Raw genomic sequence first — 20403 nt, 5'->3', positions numbered from 1 at the left:
CTCACAGAGGAGGTCTCTTGGGTGGAGAGGTAGAATGCTTCACTTTTGTATGGCTGTAGATAGTAGTTGGTAGTATTTGGACTTTATCATACTTATGTTAGACCCTTAGTGATTTTTTAAAGTATCAGTGGTCAAGTCCAAGATTAGCAAGCAGATATATGTAACAATATAGAGGAAAATTTATTTTTTTGGAGTAGATTGAATGGTCAACTGGATTCAAGTGATACCTCTTATTGCATGGTTTTAAATGTCAATTCAAATAAAACATTACACCCAGAAATAACTAATAAGTGGTTCTGATGCAGGTGAAATAACAGCTTATTAATATTGGTGGAAATATTCTCTTTTGACACAGTGGCTTCATTTTTAAAAATACTGATGTAATTTGTTGTATGCAGGTGAAAATTGTGATGTAATATATTCTGATCTACTGCATCCTATTGTAGAGGAAAGTAATATAGTAGTTAATGTAGTGTAGAGTATATTAATTTGTGGTTCTCAGTAGAATTAGGTATTCTCAGTTTGCCTAAACAAGCGCTTAGTCTCTGGAAGAGTAGTACAGTATTGCAGTACTGTTTCTAGCTCAAGGATAATAAAATAGCATTTATAATGTTTGAAAAGTTATTGCCAGCCCTTTCTCCATATGCTACCACTAAAATTCTTTGGGTTGTTAGAGATGTAATTCTAAATCAAAGTTTAATATTACAGGAATGTGCATACTTCTCTTGGAGGTGTGTGCTCTCCATCTGACTTGGTCAAAAGGAGGAGTTTGATTTTTTTTTTCACTTCTGTTTATGATTTACTTGAATGAACCATGAATGATCATAGCTATGGTTAATGAAAACAAGCCATAGTTTATGAAGTTGGCTTATTTTCATTAACCATAGTTAATATTATCTATGGTTTAGGGCTTGGACAACATGCTAAACGGTTGTTCATCTAGAATAGGAGCAGAAGCTTATCGTTTCCTTTTCATAGCCGTGCCAGACAACAGGGAAGCAGGAGCACAGAAAGAAACAAAAGTACCTTTGTGTTGCATGGCTGTACTTGTGGGAGTTGCCACTCCTGCATCAGCTGAGGAGTGCTCCTTTCTGTTCAGTTAGTGAATTGTTAATTTTTTTCTTGAAAGCTCCATGATACTTTCCTTTACAGTTTCTATTCATCATAATAAATTACTCTCAAGGCAAAAATACCACGTTTGAAAATACAGAGAGATACCAAAGATTTGCATTGCTGCAGATGCAGGTCTCTTTTTAAAGTTAGTTTGTGAGGAAGAACGCATTTTACAAATATAGGAATACAACTGAAAAATTCTTTCAATACTTGAATGAGTAAATTTTATTTGGAATAAACTTTTATTTAAAAGGAAAACAAGTGGACAAAATTAAGATAAAGATGTGCCTGATACTGCCTAATCTTGGAAGCTATGCAAGGTTAGGCCAGGTTGAAATCTAGATGGGTAACTTAAAATACTGTGAACTGCTCAGAATGCTTTGGCTACAAGTGGTACAGAAATGTAATGTAGTAGCGGTAGTAGTAGTAGTAGTAATAATAATACTTAATTCATTCAACACTTTTACATCCGGGCTGTAACTTGATGCTTGTCTGTCTCAAAGATCCCTAAGCAAATATTTTATCTAAGAAAAGGTATTCACTTGTGAACTTTACATAAATCCAGTTGACTTTGAACAAGATGTTTTTAAAAACTCCCCCCAGAAATTTGATTTTCCTTTATTATACTGGTGATATTGCTGTATTCAAAATTTTTTATCAAGACAATGATGTATTATCCCTTTTCTGGTACTTTTGCTATGGTAAATCATACATTTAAGTATGGAGATTGTTTTCTCTTAAGCAAAAGTGATGTTCTCAAGCAGAATTTATTCTAGACACATGCAGCTCACAGCATATAGGTGCTGGATTGGAGTTATTGCTATTGCTAGTCATGTGAAAAACAGATAAAGATAGTGGGGACTGATTTTGCAGCCAGAAGTTTAAAAAGCTGTTTCTGCATCTATGTAGATGGAAACAGATGCTGAGCAGAATACAGTTTCCCCCATATTTTATTGATTATGTACTACCTTTCTATTAAAGGTCAAAAACAGCAGCTAGAATTGGCCTGAAAAGATACTGTGAGCCATAATATGAACTGGAATATTGAGTTAGGAATAGTATTGAAGACAAAGGCAAATGAAAAATGAACAGTTCATATTAGTTATTTTATGTTTTCCAATAATTTTATTGTCAAAATCAAATAATGGTTCACAAACAAGTGTCCACTTGCCTCCCTGCTAATTACAGCTGATGGGAAATTCTGTCAGTACTCATTAATTCTAAATAAATAATATTCTTTTGCATCTGTGTGAATGGTGGTAGAATGCCATGTAAGAGCATAGACAGAGTGATGATACCTAGACTAAATGAAAAGGGATGGGACATCTTAGAACTACTGGATTTACTAGTCATAAGCATGATGTCACCAGTATGTATATAAAAGTGTTTTCATTATCATGCTTTTTCTTATTTTTAACTAATTAAAGTTTTGTGTCATCTAACTTCATATTTAGTTTGAATGATAAGGTTCACACCTGTTGACACATCAAAAGCATGTTTCTAGTCATGCATTTCAGATTGCATTATCTAAACTTGACCACTGCACCATATATAAAACTTACTTTATATTTTGTTATTTACTTTTGTCTGCTTCATTGCCATTTGTAGATTGAATGGTATGAATTCAAGTGATGGTTGCCTGCTGCATTAGTCATAAGACTGTTTTTATGGAATCTGCCTGTAATTGCATGTTATGCTTCCCTCTTGCTTAAATCTTTAAGACTGGAATCCTACACTTACCTGGAAGTAAAATCTGTTGAACTTAATTAGATATGCTTGCACTCTAAGTTCCTTAAAATCTGCCTAGAATATATTTCAAAAATGTATTGCATGTCTGTCTTGTTGCAGGGCATGTGATTTTTGTGCTTTAATTTGCTTTAAGTACCAGCATACTTTGATAATTTGTGATCAAGTTATAAATGTTCTAGTCACTGCGTTTGCACATTTTCCAATGACTGAGAATAGGCATCTTTCTGAAGGTCTGCTAGAGTTGTATATAGGAAAAGTTGCTTTCATTGCTTTATCATTGGTAATTCACAAATGTGAAACTTTCAGTCCTGACAAATATGAAACTTTCAGTCCTGATAAAACTACTAGAAAACATTATACAAATATTTTTCCTCAATAAAATCATCCATATTAGTTAAGTCTCTTATAGGGCAGAGTCTAAAGTTTCCTTGCCTTTTGAATTAGAGGGTTCTTTTGACCCAACTCAGTGTTTTTAGAGAACTTTTGAACTAGGAAAATTTGCACTACTTTATACTTGGCATGTTTTAACCAGCTGATTTGAGTGTAATTGTGTGTGGTTTTTAATGTATATAGATATATATAAAGGTACTAGATGCATGTATAAATTTCTGGAGTGTATATGATCACTGCATAATCTTGAGAATGGACTGAATTTGACATCCTGAGATCCTCAGTTTCATTATTTAAAGAACCAGAACTTTTAGAGCTGTGGAAAAAAGTTGAAACAGTGAAATATTAGAACCCATAGAGCTTTCAGTATTTTGTACAACTTCTTGATTTGTATATCAGGAAGCTACCCATATTATCTCTAGGTCTTCTGTTCCTCTCACTTAGCTCATTGACTTTATTTGTCTAATTCTCCTTTTTGAACTGAAGTAGTAATACTATTACTACTACAACTACAAATACCAACAATAATAATCTGAATTTCTTGAAAATTAGAAAGCAACATTTAATTATGCAAAGTAAATGAAAGTAGGATAGACTTCTGTAAACCTTGACACAAAATTTAGGCTGTTGCATTTTCGGTGGAAAAAGTGATTTTGCCTTAGCACAGAGATCTTGTAGCTTTAACTATGTGTTATGGGTTTCATATTTAATATTTAAAGAAAGTGCTGTTCTAGACAAGCCAAGTTCATGTTATTAAAACTGAATTAAAACCCAGCTATTAAAGATATCATCTTTTTCATTTGCATGATAAACATGAGTTCCTATCTGTAATTCTAAATCATGGCAGCTTTGGAATAGAATACAATTTAAACAATTTCCCTTCTGTAAGGTCATGAATTTCAGCATCCAGACTTAGGATTCAAAGTATCTTCTTAAGAATTGTGGTTCTTTAATTTCTACCCCTTTTTCTTTCTTGTGCCCAGCATGCATTACAACCATATTACTGTTATTATTTACTAAATGTATGCATTGCTTCCCAACACAAAGAGCAGTCTTTTGCACACACAACAATCTGTGATTTAACAGGAAGAGTTACTATAACAGAAACAAAATAAAATCAATATAAACTATAATCAGCCCAATAATAAAAGTGAAACACCATAAAAGTTGGATTCTGGACTCGCCTTCTGCTAGAGGAAGGACTTCAGTCTCAGCAAATTTCTCCACTTAATTTGGTGAAATACCCTTCCCTTCCTCACCACTACTCAGCCCATTCAACATGTCCTTTTGACCATTTGCATACCATTTTGAGGGGGCCAGAGGGCTGTTGTGAGAAGGGGGTGATGTCAGTGCAGTAGTTCCAGGACAAATCTGAATCCAACTGATAATATAAAGCAAACAGACTACAATACATGTTCATCCATAATACAAAATCTTCCCACTATACAGATTATTCAAGAACTGTAGTAGATGATCCTGGGAATTGAGGAGCTATGAAGGAAGCTTCAGGTTAAGCAGAAATGAACAAGCTCTTCCCATTTCCTCATTCATTTTCCTTGAATTATATACTTTCAGGCATGGTAGTTATTAGACAAAACCATTCATCATTTTACAAATTAATAAAAAGTTTGTCGAAATAGGAAACACCAAGCATTTAACATAGTTTATATGTTTGCAATGATTTAGGAATGTATTCATTTAAGACCATATTTATAGTTTTACCTGTCAAACTATTTTTAAAATTGTACTGCAACTAAGACAGGTTCTGCCATCTACACAGGTTGGAAACGCAATTCTTTGACTCCTAGACCAACTGTCTTCCCTTGTCCTGGATGCCGGCATGACATAGACCTGGGAGAGCGTGGCATCAATGGCCTATTTCGCAACTTCACCTTGGAAACTATTGTAGAGCGATACAGGCAGGCAGCAAGGGCAGCAACAGCCATTATGTGTGATCTCTGTAAACCACCAGCACAGGAATCCACAAAGAGCTGCATGGATTGCAGTGCCAGTTATTGCAATGAATGCTTCAAAATACATCATCCCTGGGGAACTGTAAAAGCCCAGCATGAATATGTGGGGCCAACTACCAACTTCAGGCCTAAAGTAAGTATGTTTTCCTTCCCCCAGTATGTGTTGCAACTGGCATCTCTGTGTGAGAAACAAAGTAAATGAAGATGATGCATTTTGAGGACAACTGAAAAATTTAATCCTCAAGTGAGAATTTTAATGTAAAGCACAGTGCTGAATCAGTTTTATTTTGAAATAGTATAACATAGTGGTCTAGAATAATTCATAATACTATCTTCAAATACTGTCAAATATTGCAAATCCAGCAATAACTTAAATTCCTTTTAGGAATTACCTATGTTAATATAATATTCTCAGCAATTTTATATTTAGGTTTGGTATTTCCATATTAAATATAGTTTATGCTGAATTGCAGTTTTAGGTATGATATGTTCACTCTGAAAACTTAAGTATCTAATATTTTCCATAGCCCAATAATATTAAGACTGATGGGCAGAAGCTTTTTCAAGGTTTCACTCAGGAGTTTTTCCTAGCCTTCCTGGAGATGCTACGGATTGAACTGTGACCTTCAGCATGAAATACTTGTGTTTTACCCTTGAGCTATGACTCTTCCAGGTCTCACTGCTCAGCTCTAGTTTAGTTTGCAGGTGGGGCTTTATCTATCCATGAGAGAATGGTTCAATTTATTTAAAAAAATGGATTACTTTAAAAAAGATCAACTTGACACCAAATCAATTTTCACATCATACTGTGACAACCTTTGATGTCAAGGAAAAGAAGATAATCCAGAATCCCAATGGCTGCTACCTGTTTTAATTTTTTATTTGACTTCTGAAGTCTTAAATGACTGTAAGCTTCCCAGCATTACTTTCATGCATACAATATATGGATGTCTTTATCAGTAATCTGCAAAGTTGGAAAGGCTACAGATGTATAGATGTGAGGATGAATAAGAATAGTTCTTTACCTAAGCATCTGTTTAATGAAATCTGAGATTAAATTTGCTGTATAGAACATGTATGTTAGGCTATATAGTTTAGAAAAACAAATGAAGTTATTTGCTGTGTTTTATTATGTTCCAAATTTTTATTCCCTAGATGGTTAAGAATTTATTTTCAAATTCCATCTTATGAATCATTGATAGTTGCATCCATTTATGATTGTCTTTATCTACACCAAGCCCTAAACATTGACTTGAATAGAAAGAACCATGAATGCCATTGTATAAATTGAGTGGGGAACCTATGGTCCTCTAGAACAGCAGTTTTCAAACTTTTTCAGTCATGGAACCTTTCTGAAGACTTTTTTTTCCTGCAGAACCCTAACTCTATCCTTGATTTTTGCCAAGCATTGTGAACCCACAGTGTTCTTCCTTCTTTTATCTGCTTCTATTGCCTGAATGCTTTGTATAATGTAGTAGGTTTGGAAATAGAGAAAACATTTTAAATATAACAAATGAATAAAATGATTATATGGTAATATCCCAAATGAATTATTTTGATTATTCCCAACCCTACACAATAGAGTCCTAGGAATCAAATGATGTGATGAATTTCCTTGTTTGCTGCTTGGAGGCCAGTTGACAGTTGAATAGTTGGCCCTGTCTGGTTTCATTTAAAATTTTGTTTTAAATTTGATTTTTTCGCAGAGCCCCTACAAGGCTTTTGTAGAACACTAGGGTTCCACGGAACACAGTCTAGGAATTGCTGCTCTAGAAGATGGTGGACTCTTTTCAATCCTAACCAACATGGCCAATGATTAGGGATGATCGTAGTTGTAATCTAACAACAGCTTGAGTTCTCTGATAGAAATGTAGCAGAGCTTTTTTTCTCCTGAAAAGCTGTTTCAGTGAGGGTGGAGAACCTTCCATAATGGGATGCAATATAGAGGACTATAGCCAGTGGCTGAGGTAGTCTGAAGGTACTCTGGTGTTCCACCTATGTGTGGAAGTGCCTTCTGTTCACACAAATAGATTTTTGTAAGCAAAGCTGTGTTGTAAAGTGAATAATGAAGGTTGATTTAGAAATCCTGTAATATGAGCTGGTGATCTTGAACTAGTTCCAATTTACAACACCTGTAAGATAAAAAGAAAGAAGATAGAATCTTGTAATAAGTGGAATTGTGTTAAGTGGCTTAATAATAAAATGTTAAATTCCATGCTTGTGGATTTTTAGTCAAATGTAATTATAATATCTCTCATTTCTGCTATTTATTTAGGAAAATATGGTAAGAAGCAGAGCAATCTACTAATGTGAAAACATCTTTATAACATGCAAAGCATGTAACTGGATGAAACAAAGAGCTTGCATCTGATATTTTATTAAGGAAAAGCAAAAAAAAAAAGAGGGGGGTGGCAAGAATGAACAAGCTTTTCCCTTCTGCAGGACCAGATGGCTTGTTTCTAGTAACAGTGTTGTGGTCGTTCATGCTTTCAGTTTATTATTGCTACCTATTACTCTCAAGCAGTTGATACTATCTACCATTGTTTCTTTCTAGTTTGGATCACTTGGAACCTATGAAGGCAGTGTTTTATTTTTCTGGAGAGTCAGTTCCAGATAGTAGTACTGGAGACAAACTGGGGGCAGTTTTGTTTCCCATGCTATTTAACATCTACATGGAACCCCCAGAAGAGGTCTTCCAAATATGAGGAGTGCATTGTCATTAAAATGCATCTCTGTTTCTCTCTCCATCAGATTACTGGGAAGCTCTTGATGCTCTGAAGTACTTGGAGGCAGAAATGGGCTAGATGAAGGCCAAAAAAATGAAGCTTAAGCTAGGCAAGACAGAAGTGCTCCTGGTCAGGAGTGGGACTAATCCTGTATTCCATCTGTCTTAGATGGGGTAACATTCCCCTTGAAGACATCCATCTTGCAGTTTAGGTGTATTCCTTCTTTTTGCTCAGTCAGTGAATTGTTGAATTTCTTTTAAAAAGTGTCATGAGGATAGCCTTAAACATTTCTATTCATTACAATTAGCCATTTTCTAGGCAGACATTCATGGTATTGATATGTTATAACATATGGCCAGCTTCATTGGAAAGAAAGCATTTTTAATACCTGCACACGTGCACACACCCCCACACACTGTTACTTTTTGATGGCTGCTAAACTTAGTAGTTTTAACGTATTTTTGAAATGAACTTTTACCTAATGTTGATAAGATAGAGCTGAGCTATGATAGTTAAATAAACTCATTTAATTGTTCGTGCTTTCCAAAAAGGTGTTTGTAGATAGAAAGATGAATAGATATATGGAAGTCTTGGAATAAATTACATTTATTTAATTTGTTCATATAGCCTAAAATATATATATTCAGTATATTCAGGCAGATAATAGCATATGTACTATACTGTATAATATTTATTAAATACATAAAATGAATTTAATTGGCCTTTCACACCTCACAGAGTGGTTTACAATAGTACAACAAACCTAACATCCCCTTATGGTTTAAATGTATACCTCCACACACCATTACTTAATGAACTCTGTGTTTCAAATGAAGACTGAAATGAATGTGTCTTCAGGTTGTTTTTAAGAGTTAGCAGTGATGAGGCCATAGGTATCTCCACGAGGAGCTAATTGTACAGAGGTGGAGCCACCAAAGCCTTATCTTTAGCATCCACTGGCCTAATGGCTGTTGCTGGTGGACTAGATCATAGAGCCTCTAATATTGATTTAAATGCTTTGGCAGGTTCATATAAATTTGGGTGATCTTTCAGATAATGTGTTCCTAAAGGCTTTAAATCACCTTGAATTGAGAATAGGTATCGAATAGACATGGCAAAGTATAGGAATAATAAGATCCCAGTGCCTGGCTTTTTGCTACTGCATTCTGTATCAGTTGCAGTTTCTGAATCATATGCAAGCACAACCCCATATGAAAATTCTATAAACGCATCTCCATGTAGAATGCATTACAGTAATCTAAACTGCATTTAACCAAAATATGCATACTGTTGCTAGACCAGCTTTCCCTAGATAGTGCTTCAGCTGCTGAACTAACCACCTGTTTTTCCAGAGGCTCAGCTAATTGGGTGGTGTATGAATGAATGAATAAATGAATAACTAAATCCAGAAGTATTCCCAGACTAAATCCCTTGCCCTTCAGGTGGAGTGTGGCCCCACCCAGAGTTGGATCTAAACATCCATCTAGAAAAGTGTAGGAGAGCCAGTGTGGTGTAGTGGTTAAGAGCATGGGGCTGGGACTCAGAGGATCTGGGTTCTAGTCCCCGCTCAGCCATGGAGCCAACTGGGTGACTTTGGGCCAGTCACAGACTCTCAGCCCAACCTACCTCATAGGGTTGTTGTTGTGGGGATAAGATGGAGGAGGAGAGATGATGTAAGCTGCCTTGAGTCCTTTGTAGGAAAAAGGCAGGATATAAATCACAATATAAATAAATAAATAAATTCTGTGACTTTGTTGGAAGTGCAGAATTAAGTACTTCATTACTGGGTAGTTGATGAAGTAAATCTTATCTGCTGATATTTCCTTATCAGATTCTGATGTGTCCGGAACATGAAATGGAGAAAGTAAACATGTATTGTGAAATATGCAGAAGACCTGTTTGTCATCTTTGCAAATTAGGTGGCACACATGCAAACCACAGGGTGACTACCATGAGCAGTGCCTATAAGACACTCAAGGTAAGTGGGAATGCTTAATTTTTTAACCTTTAACAAAGGAATAAGATGTTTGCTGAAAACATGTACAACCTAAGATTGCAGGCCTACATACAGGTTTATTTTGCAAATGTAGATGCAGTTTCTTAAAACAGTGTATAAGATATTTTGAGGGATTGTGCCTCACTGGTGATTGAAGCCAAAGTGTTAGATAGGGTGTTTGTACCAGGCACTTGTTCTTACAAAGGGAAAAGGCAGTCAGCTTTCATAACAGTTCTGCCAGAGCCAGTGTTTACCTCCTGTGCTAAAACCAGTGTCACTATCTAGTAATGAATGTAGGACAGGAAGTCAAAAACTACCACTTGTGTGTCTTTTAGAAGCTAGGTAGACGTTGGTAATAGCACAGACTGTCACTGGTGGTTTCCGCTAGGACCAGCTCTTTCTGCTGTTTGCCAAATACATACCCTTGAAAAAGTTACGGGATGTTCACTGTAATTGCTTTAGAGGAGTGCTTCTCTAACTGTGGACCTGGGCATTGTTTCAGGTAGGGTGTATGCTGTCCCTGGCTGCCATTCCATGGTCCCCTACAGAAAGCTGGCTGTGTGCTATACTCAGCTGGTGCTCTCTCTCTGCTAAGGTGTACTGGGAAAGGGAAGGAGAAGACAGGAGAGGAAGGTAGAGTGAACAGAAGGGAAGAGAGAAGCAGGAGCAAAGGTTGGAAGCAGGAAGCAGAGCAAACAGGGGAATTAGGATACTTCGTTACAGTGTAATTCCTGCTAGCTTTGGCTGTTGCCTCCTGGCCCTGATGGAAGATGGGCACATCCTGCAGTATCAGCCCCAGTCTAGCAGCTGACATGGAGGTAGGACAAACAATAATCTCTCTGATTCCTCTTAATGTGCCACTTTGCCATTACCTTTGATCACGGCTGCAGTCACAGTGGCACCTACTAATTTAAGGGGTCCAATGCTGAATAAGATATCAGCGGTGTCAAACAGTGACAGCACCAGGGAACATGCTACTCCACAGTGGCAGCAAATTCTGTAGGAACATTCTCTGAAGAACAGCTGAGCGAAACAGCAAAGAGTATGATGAAGAAGCTGTTAGTGATGATACCTTGCCTTGCTCTGTGCTGGCCACCCCACTCATGTTGATGATGAATGATCTGGGCATTTGGCTCAGAGTACCATATGAACAGAGAGAGTTGGATGGGTTCATACCTGGGATCTGTGATGGAAGCTACTGAGATGCATTCTACCCAAAACTAGTAGAATTTCCTTTGATCATTTTTGTGGGAAAAGGAAAAAGCACTTGAGTGACACTGTTGCTGGAAAGTAAGTCATGTGTGCTCTGGTGAAGTAAAGGCTCTGAGCTGTCTCTTTCATTTCTTTCTTTGGCTAGTTCACTTCAAAAAAGGTGGGGGAACCCTCACCGTTTGGCAGACTGGCTGCTTGAGACAGCTGATTTTGGCTGTCATGAATGAACTCTGCACACTCATTTCGTATCTGATTCCATCCCTGTGCTGTCATTTTGTGACTGTTCAGGCTTAGTAGTTACAATTTGAGGATCCCTACTATAGACAGTTTCAGCCTTATTTAACAAATGTAGTCTAATTCCCCCATCCCTAAACACCCACACAGTTGGGTACTCATTTTTAATTAGTTATTGTCAATTTGAACCCATAAAAAGGGAGAAAAATGAAACTTGTAAAATTCTTAATTCTTCTGAAGTGTAAAAGTGTAAAATTTAATACTGTTAATGACTTTAGTGTGGCTCATACCACCTGTTTAAACAGACATATTTTATTATAAGTTTGATGGAACAAAGGACATTTTGAATTCTTCAGAATAGACACAGCAATTTTTCTATTTGATTTGTGTACATATTTCTAAAATAATTTTGATTATCTTGAGCATGTTTTATTATGTAGGGCTTGTGTTAAATTTCAGAAGGAAATTGTGAACTGTGTTCAGTATGCATGAACTGGGTGGTTTTGATAGAAGAAGTACAGAGGCCTTTAACACAGACCATTTTATGCTTATTCTTTTCAACTTGAAAATAACTTAAGCAATTTAAAGATGATTACAGAAGTCCCCAAAGCAAGGAATGGCTCTTCTTTCTAGGAGCAAAAGCACTTTTCTAGTTTGTTGACTAAATACAGGTAAAATAAACCTACTAGATTAGATCTCTCTAGCATATTTTCCTGTTCAAATGAAATATTTTCTTATGGAAGTGACCACACTGAAAAAATTTCTGGACAACCCACGTTGTTTTTCTTGGCTGTACTGCCTCCACTGTGAAATGCTTACAATGCCGTGGCTGGTCACAGTTAATTGTAATATCTCTTGAACACTTGCTGAGTGCGGTTTTGCTTGATTAATGAAAGCACATTAGTTTAATGTACTGGACTGTATATTTCTTTTTGCTTTGAAGATCTACTTCAGAAGTAAAAACAAACAAACAAAACACTAGAATCTGCATACATGGCTTATGTGCACCAACTCAAAATGTATAAAAGTTTTAAGAAACTTTTGTAAAGACAGAAAAACAATCTTTTCTAACCAGTATTCTTGATATTTTTAATAGGATAAGCTTTCAGAGGACATAGACTACCTCATTAGTAAGGAGGCCCAGGTGAAAAGTCAGATTACAGAACTTGGTCTTTTAATGAAAGAAACAGAGGTAAGAATTTGACTTGAACCAAGCGATCCTGTGATCTGATTTTAGAGCACTAGTATTAATACTAATTTCAGATTGTTATAATATTAATACTATAATACTAATTGTTACACTTTGTTCAAACTTGGAAAAAAACTCTCTGTATCTTGCTGGTTGCATCATATTTAAAGGCTTGCATACAAATCTGGTGTGGTTCCTAACAATTTGAACTGGTGTTGTATAATGACTTGTGTGTTGTTTTAGGGCTGACAAGATCCAGCTTCAAATCCCCACTCAACTGTTGTCTCAAACACTTTTAAGTTTCCTGTTTTCATTTCTAATAGGGATCTAGCCATCTTCCAGTTATGTTCCAGCAATCTCTAAGAGCAGCTAGATATTAAGGCTGATACAAAATTGGCATGTCTAGCTAGTAGGTAGCTAGACAATATTTTCCATCTAGGAATTGGGATGAAGAAGTGCGATACAATATGCTGCTTATTTAGAAAGCAGCTTTTGTAAAAATGGATGAAAAGCATTGTTGATTACAAATATGCCATAGGATGATATTACATGCAAAGTATTCAGAAAACTGTGTCAAATTCATAACAGAGTTTGAGGGACACTAGTATGCTTTTTTTGTAAAACAAGTGACAGGAAGTCACATCTGAAACTGATGAGAAAGCAGAGAGAGCCTGAGCTTGGTAGGGATAAGCATTTTTGCAACTATTTTAGTTGAAAGTAGATTTAATAGTTAGTACACTTGAAATTTGAGTGGGTGGCAGTAAATATGGAGGCCTTGCAAGGCAGTATATTTTAAAGCAAGTATAAAGTATCTCTTTCAGTCTGATAGCTGAATTAATTTTGCAGCTCTTAGGGGCAGCATTCTAGTGATTGAGTGGAGCCATGGGCAAAAGGGCTGAGGCCAAAAATACAGAAATAATCATATTTTAATTTAAAACTCTTCTTGCCAGTCATTTAAGCTGTAGGAGAGATATTTCAACCTTTAGAATGGGAGAACACGGCAGAAAACCTGGGAGTCCTCCTAGTGAGTGATGGTTTGAAGGAAAGGGGTGGGATGATCTGGGGAAGTCTGGAGAGTTGGATTTGGTCTCTGGGCCTGAGATTCTCCATTCCTACTATAAAGGAACAAATCATAGAGCTATTGTAGGTCAAAAGGCACTACTGACTTTTGTCAAAAGGCACTACTGCCTTTTAAAATAAATCCCATCAACATGCATATACAGTATATCACAGAAGTGAGTACACCCCTCACATTTTGTAAATATTATATCTTTCCATGTGACAACCCTGAAGAAATGACACTTTGCTACAATGTAAAGTAGTGAGTATACAGCTTGTATAACAGTGTGAATTTGCTGTCCCCTCAAAATAACTCAACACACAGCCATTGATGTCTAAACCGCTGGCAACAAAAGTGAGTACACCTCTAAGTGAAACTGTCCAATTGGGCATTATTAGCCATTTTCCCTCCCGGGTGTCATGTGACTCGTTAGTGTTACAAGGTCTCAGGTGTGAATGGGGAGCAGGTGTGTTAAATTTGGTGTTATCGCTCTCACTCATACTGGTCACTGGAAGTTCAACATGACATCTCATGGCAAAGAACTCTCTGAGGATCTGAAAAAAAGAATTGTTGCTCTACATAAAGATGGCCTTGGCTATAAGAAGATTGCCAAGACCCTGAAACTGAGCTGCAGCACGGTGGCCAAGACCATACAGCGGTTTAACAGGACAGGTTCCGCTCAGAACAGGCCTTGCCATGGTCAACCAAAGAAGTTGAGTGCACATGCTTAGTGTCATATCCAGAGGTTGGCTTTGGGAAATAGACGTATGAGTGCTGCCAGCATTGCTGCAGAGGTTGAAGGGGTGGTGGGTCAGCTTGTCAGTGCTCAGACCATACGCCGCACACTGCATCAAATTGGTCTGCAGGGCTGTCATCCCAGAAGGAAGCCTCTTCTAAAGATGATGCACAAGAAAGCCCACAAACAGTTTGCTGAAGACAAGCAGACTAAGGACATGGATTAGTGGAACCATGTCCTGTGGTCTGATGAGACCAAGATAAACTTATTTGGTTCAGATGGTGTCAAGCGTGTGTGGCGACAACCAGGTGAGGAGTACAAAGACAAGTGTGTCTTGCCTACAGTCAAGGATGGTGGTGGGAGTGTCATGGTCTGGTGCTGCTGGCACTGGGGAGCTACAGTTCATTGAGGGAACCATGAATGCCAACATGTACTGTGACATATTGCAGCAGAGCATGATCCCCTCCCTTTGGAGACTGGGCCACAGGGCAGTATTCCAACATGATAATGACCCCAAACACACCTCCAGAACAACCACTGCCTTGCTAAAGAAGCTGAGGGTAAAGGTGATGGACTGGCCAAGCATGTCTCCAGACCTAAACCCTATCGAGCATCTGTGGGGCATCCTGAAACGGAAGGTGGAGGAGTGCAAGGTCTCTAACATCCACCAGCTCCGTGACGTCATGGAGGAGTGGAAGAGGACTCCAGTGGCAACCTGAGAAGCTCTGGTGAACTCCATGCCCAAGAGGGTTAAGGCAGTGCTGGAAAATAATGGTGGCCACACAAAATATTGACATTTTGGGCCCAATTTGGACAGTTTCACTTAGGGCTGTACTCCCTTTTGTTGCCAGCGGTTTAGACATTAATGGCTGTGTGTTGACTTACTTTGAGGGCACCGCAAATTTACACTGTTATACAAGCTGTATACTCACTACTTTACATTGTAGCAAAGCGTCATTTCTTCAGGGTTGTCACATGGAAAGATATAATAAAATATTTACAAAATGTGAGGGGTGTACTCACTTCTGTGATATACTGTATGTAGGAACATTTTAGCTGAATGGATTATCTGGTGGACTATCACCATTGCCTACTTCACCTGCTGCTACTTAATGAAGTAGGGAATAGGGTTCCTCTTCCTTTCACAGTGGACATCCCAGCCAACTGCTTTGTGAGCAGGAAAGGAAGACATAAACTTTCACAGCCACCATCTTTTCAAATAGGCTTTAATGCAATTTTGAATTACATAAATTCTTCCTGTGCCTTATGAGTCATGTGTTCTAGTTTGTAAGCAGGGACTGTCATGCTGCTCTTCTTTGTATGGTACTTTGGGAATCTTTTTGAGTAAAGGGCAGGGTATAAAATTGATGTAAATAAATACTCTTTTGAGATTAAATATTGTGTGCGGGTTCCAGGAGATACTGAAGATACTGGTAATGGGATTATTGAACAGAAAAGTTAAAATCCCAAAAGAAGAATCATATTGTGTGTCTTATGTACTCACATGAATTGTTAAGGCCAAGCTGGGTAAATATTAGGGAGTATGATCAGATATTTTCTTTATATTTTTGCCATTTGTGAACTGTGTGTGTTAGTGTGTAGAGCTTAACTCTCTTCTTTGACCTTTTAGAAAATGTAATGCACTCAATAAACATACACACCCCCAATAAATATATATCAGCTGCTGTTTTCCCTGTTCAGTAAACTGCATGGATCTAATTTGTCCTTCTTCATGACATAGCAAACTTTTAGATTGGAATGAGCTAGATACTTGTGTATTTAAAAATCCACCTTTTTTTAAAGCAAACAACTGTCACTAAAACATTTAGTTTAAATGCACTTTTGCACCAAAACAATGTGTAAATAAACAAATACTATGTTTATTTTCATAGTGTTAAAAGCTACAATTTTATGCTATCTTAAAGAATAGCAATGTGAATGTATTGTGGGACTTCATTAGATACATATAAACATGTGGGAATTGTTATGAAAAATTTCCAGAAATTTGATGGGAGTTGACATTACAGAAATCGATCTAAAGCATCTGTTCCTGTTTGAGAGGCCATAACCCTCCTTAGAAACTGGCATCTTAATTTTTGATCATTTTGAAAAGTTGTCTGTAATGGTAGTGATCCATAAGATACATGCATCTGAGTTTCTTTTAGGCATAGGGGGTTTGTTTTGCTACCAGTGGTTAAAGGTACTAAAGGCCTGCTCTGTTTGGCCAGCTCTACAGGCAGTGGCCAACAGAGGGGACAGGATGAGCCATGCTCTGCAGGGACTTAGTTCCTGGCAAAGGGGGTTATTTTCTGAAGGAAATTATAACACACGCCAATCCCCAATTTCACTATTTCAGGCACACGGTGGGGAACAGGCTTCTGCCACTGCCAGTCCTTTTGTTTGATGCAGTGATGGGTGGGTGAGCCCATTACTTCAGCCTAATTGCAAGTAGGGAAGCTTGGTCTTCCCATGGTGTCTTCTCTTGTGATACCTGCAAGAGGACAAATTGGGAGGAGGAAGCACCCTGACCCCAGTGTGCTTTGATTATCTGTTGAGCACATCAGGAGTAGGGTAGCTTATAAACCATACTGCATAGCTTTTGATGCAGTGCAGCTTGTTGTGCCCTGTGAACTCATCCACTAACTACTTCAGTATCTAACCAGAACAAGTCCAGAAAAACTGGACTCATTAGAACAATGCCCGTCTTGTTAGGAAAGCACCATTTCTTCTTCTTGCAGCTTCATGGTTGGGAACTTTCTATAGCTGAGGAATTAGTGGGAGCTTTCCAGCATGAAGTGGTGCACCTCCTTTACCACCTGATAAATAGTTAAGATGCATTTGAAATTTGTCAGTGGTAGGTAGTTTATTGTATTAAGCCATAGGCCTACAAATTTACAGAGACATAAGATACAATTTAACAAAGGAGAACTTTAAAACTGGTATGACAAATTAATTAAAACTAGAAGAGTTAAAAAGGAATAAAAAGTAAAAATGGACCAGTCATGCATCAATAAATTAACCCTTTCAAAACCCGCCTAGATCTTAGTTGCAAAGGCAGAGAGAGAGACTTTGCATGACACATGTGCATCAAAGTCTGATAACAGAAATAGTAATTCTCAAAATCAGGCCATGCATTTCTGGCTGATAAAATGCTAGTCAAAAATTTGTCTCTCAGCATTCTATATAGAGAGCAACAGATAATGTAGTGAGGAAGGATTTCCACTTTTGGATCAGGAGAGCTGTATGCGTGGTTTGAAAGCACAGGGCTGTAAAAGCTGTCCTAGGGTAGTAATTAGAGGTGTTAATTTAATAGAGCTAAAATGATCATGCTTAAATAGTTTATACCAAGGGGCTACTTTGGAATTTAAAATTGGTGATCAATCTATTAGGGTGTCTGAATAGTAGCTCCAGTCTCTTAGGTAAGAGTTGTCAGCTGTAGCCCTGGATCATCAGGAATGGAGTATCTATGGAAGTGGAGTTTAAAAAAACCCAGAATGTTTGAAATCTTTTAATAATAACTGATTAAATGATTTGTGACCTAAAGAATTGGGACAAGAGGAAATGTTTCTATTCCAATGTTTTATAACTGCTAGGTGTACTTGAGCCCTGAGAGCCCTGTTGAGAGCCGAGCTGCCCCTAGGGAGAGTGAGAAATACGCCTTAGAAAGTGATTTTGGATTACCTCCAGGCTAGAAAGAATATCCTCTTTCCGTCCCCATACTGCAACTCCATATGGGAGGTGAGGAACGACCTTACTCTTAAATAGCTTCAGTACTGGGTCTATCAGGCGTCTGCCCTTGGTATGACCTGTTGACTGTTTGACTGTTACCAGATGGATTTTCCAGTTCAAGGCATCCTTGAAAGTAATTCCCAGGTATTTAAAGGAACAACATTGTTTAATTGTATTACCAAGAATGATCCAAGACAAAATTCTAGGCTTTTTCCTAAAAACCATTACTTTAGACTTTGCATAATTTATAGTAAGGCCTTCTTCCTTGCAATATCGCCCTAGTTGCTGTAATAGCCTTCTTAGGCCAATTTTGTTTTGAGAAATCAGAACCATGTTGTCAGCATATAACAAAATTGAAATTTTCTGTTGACCCAATGCTGCAGATGTAAATTGTGGTCTTGATAAACTTTCTGCAATATTGTTTATATAGGAATTAATTAATAAGGGGGCCAACATGTACCCCTGTTTCGCACCTTTTCTGATGGAAATTTTATTTGTTAGGGAGTCAGAAGTTCCCACCCTAATTTGTGCAACAGTGTCTCTGTGGAGCTCTTGGAACAGAAATAGAAGTCTCTTGTCAATATTCAGTGTCACAAGCTTTGACCATAAGTACATCCTATTAATGGAATTGAATGTGGCCACCAAATTGACAAGCACAACATAGAGTGCCTTTGTATGCCCATTTATTCCAGAATAAGGTAATTGATATATGTAGAGTTTGGCAATGGTCAATGGTACTGAGGCCTTTTCAGAAACCTGCTTGTACAGGGCATAAGATTTGCTCCTCAGCTACCCAGCCTCCTAATTTTGACAGCAGAAATTTACTATAAAGTTTTGCCAATATGTCCAATAACTCATAAGTCTGTAATTTTGTGGGTCCATTCTGTCTCCTTTTTTGTAAATGGGTACTACAGTACTCATCTTCTGGGCAGGATTAGATCTATTTCATTAATCAGTGAGAACAATCTAGCTAGAACTGGGGCCCACTATTCAGGGAAAGCTTTATATAGATCAGGAGTCAGGATGTCTTCTCCTGGAAAGTTACTGGATTTCAAAGAGGCAATTAGTCCTCTGATTTTGGAAGCAGAAACTGGTGACCATTCCGGTAACCCACCAAGCACCAGGTGTTCAATCTGTTGCTGTTTGCTAATCCCTTCCAGTAGAGGGTATTGATACCCAAAAGCACGGCTGAAGTATGAAAACCAAATGTGACCTGTATGAGAGCCGACCTGTCAGTAAGGACAATTTTTGTTATTTGTGACCATTTCCCAAAAGTGGGAGTCAGTTTTTTCAGTGACTGCTTGATCTAGCTCCCTCCAAAGGAGCTTGGCATGTTCCAATTCCTTTTGCTTAAGTTTTTATACTGAGACCTAACTGTTAAAATGTTAGGCATCCCATCCTCCCTATTGTGCCTAACTTGTCTTGTGCTGTGAAGTAGTCCTTTTTAAGCATTTTACATTCATAGTCAAACCAATCATTTTGGGCATGGATTAACAGTTTTATAGGCCTGTTATTTGTAAGTAGTGGCTTCGATTTCACTGAATGTTTGGATAGCATAATAGGTGTGTTGAGTGAGAAAATATCTCATAACAGCTCGGATTCCAGGCTTGATAAAGTATGGGCTATTGTCGTGTGTATTTTGTCAGACCATCTGAGTCTCTGAAGATTAGGGATATTATTATTATTATTATTATTATTATTATTATTATTACATTTCTATGCCGCCCCTTGCCGAAGCCTCGGGGCGGCTTACAACACAATAAAATACATTGAAATACAATAGAACATAATAAATTACCATTAAATACAAAAATACAAAAAATATCATCCTCTTTGAAATCTATAGCTGGTTTCATCAGAACATTAGTGTTAATTTTAAGTGATCAATGCTGTGGGCAATGATCACTCCAAGTAAGGTCAATAATCTCAAACTTAGACTCCAGATTCATGAGAGCAGGTGAAATAGCTATATAATCTACTCTGCTGGCCCTGCCAGTTGCTATATAGCTAAATATTTCCTCCAATTACATCAAAAGAAGTGTCATGCAATATGTGAAGGTTAGACACTGAGAGTAGTTCCAAGAATTTAAGTCCAAACTTGGGCCCTTTGAAGAACATTTAAAAAAAATGGGTGATGCTTAGCAATCTGGGCATTCAAGCCATTTCCCTCCTCTAGATAACCTGGCCCTATTCTTGCATTAAAGTCCTTGCATAAGATAACATGTGCCTTTGGGAAATGAAAAATTAGTGAGTTTTTCATTTAATATACCCCAAATGCACCTTCTTTCCTGTGCAG

General features: G+C 37.6%; 1 protein-coding gene across 1 annotated transcript in view; it reads left to right on the top strand.

The window, feature by feature from the left end:
- The window catches only part of TRIM36 (tripartite motif containing 36), a 44062-nt gene that overhangs the window by 6504 nt on the left and 17155 nt on the right, over window positions 1-20403 (top strand). The window contains exons 3-5 of the mRNA XM_044446726.1: window positions 5033-5358; window positions 9783-9929; window positions 12490-12585. Of these exons, the coding sequence (XP_044302661.1) occupies window positions 5033-5358; window positions 9783-9929; window positions 12490-12585 (569 nt within the window). The remainder of the gene's footprint in view (window positions 1-5032; window positions 5359-9782; window positions 9930-12489; window positions 12586-20403) is intronic.

The sequence above is a fragment of the Varanus komodoensis genome, unplaced genomic scaffold (assembly GCF_004798865.1).
Source record: "Varanus komodoensis strain SLA01 unplaced genomic scaffold, ASM479886v1 scaffold5, whole genome shotgun sequence".
NCBI lineage: Eukaryota > Metazoa > Chordata > Lepidosauria > Squamata > Varanidae > Varanus > Varanus komodoensis.
Note: the sequence above shows the minus strand (reverse complement) of the source record. Positions and strands in the feature narration are given on the sequence as shown.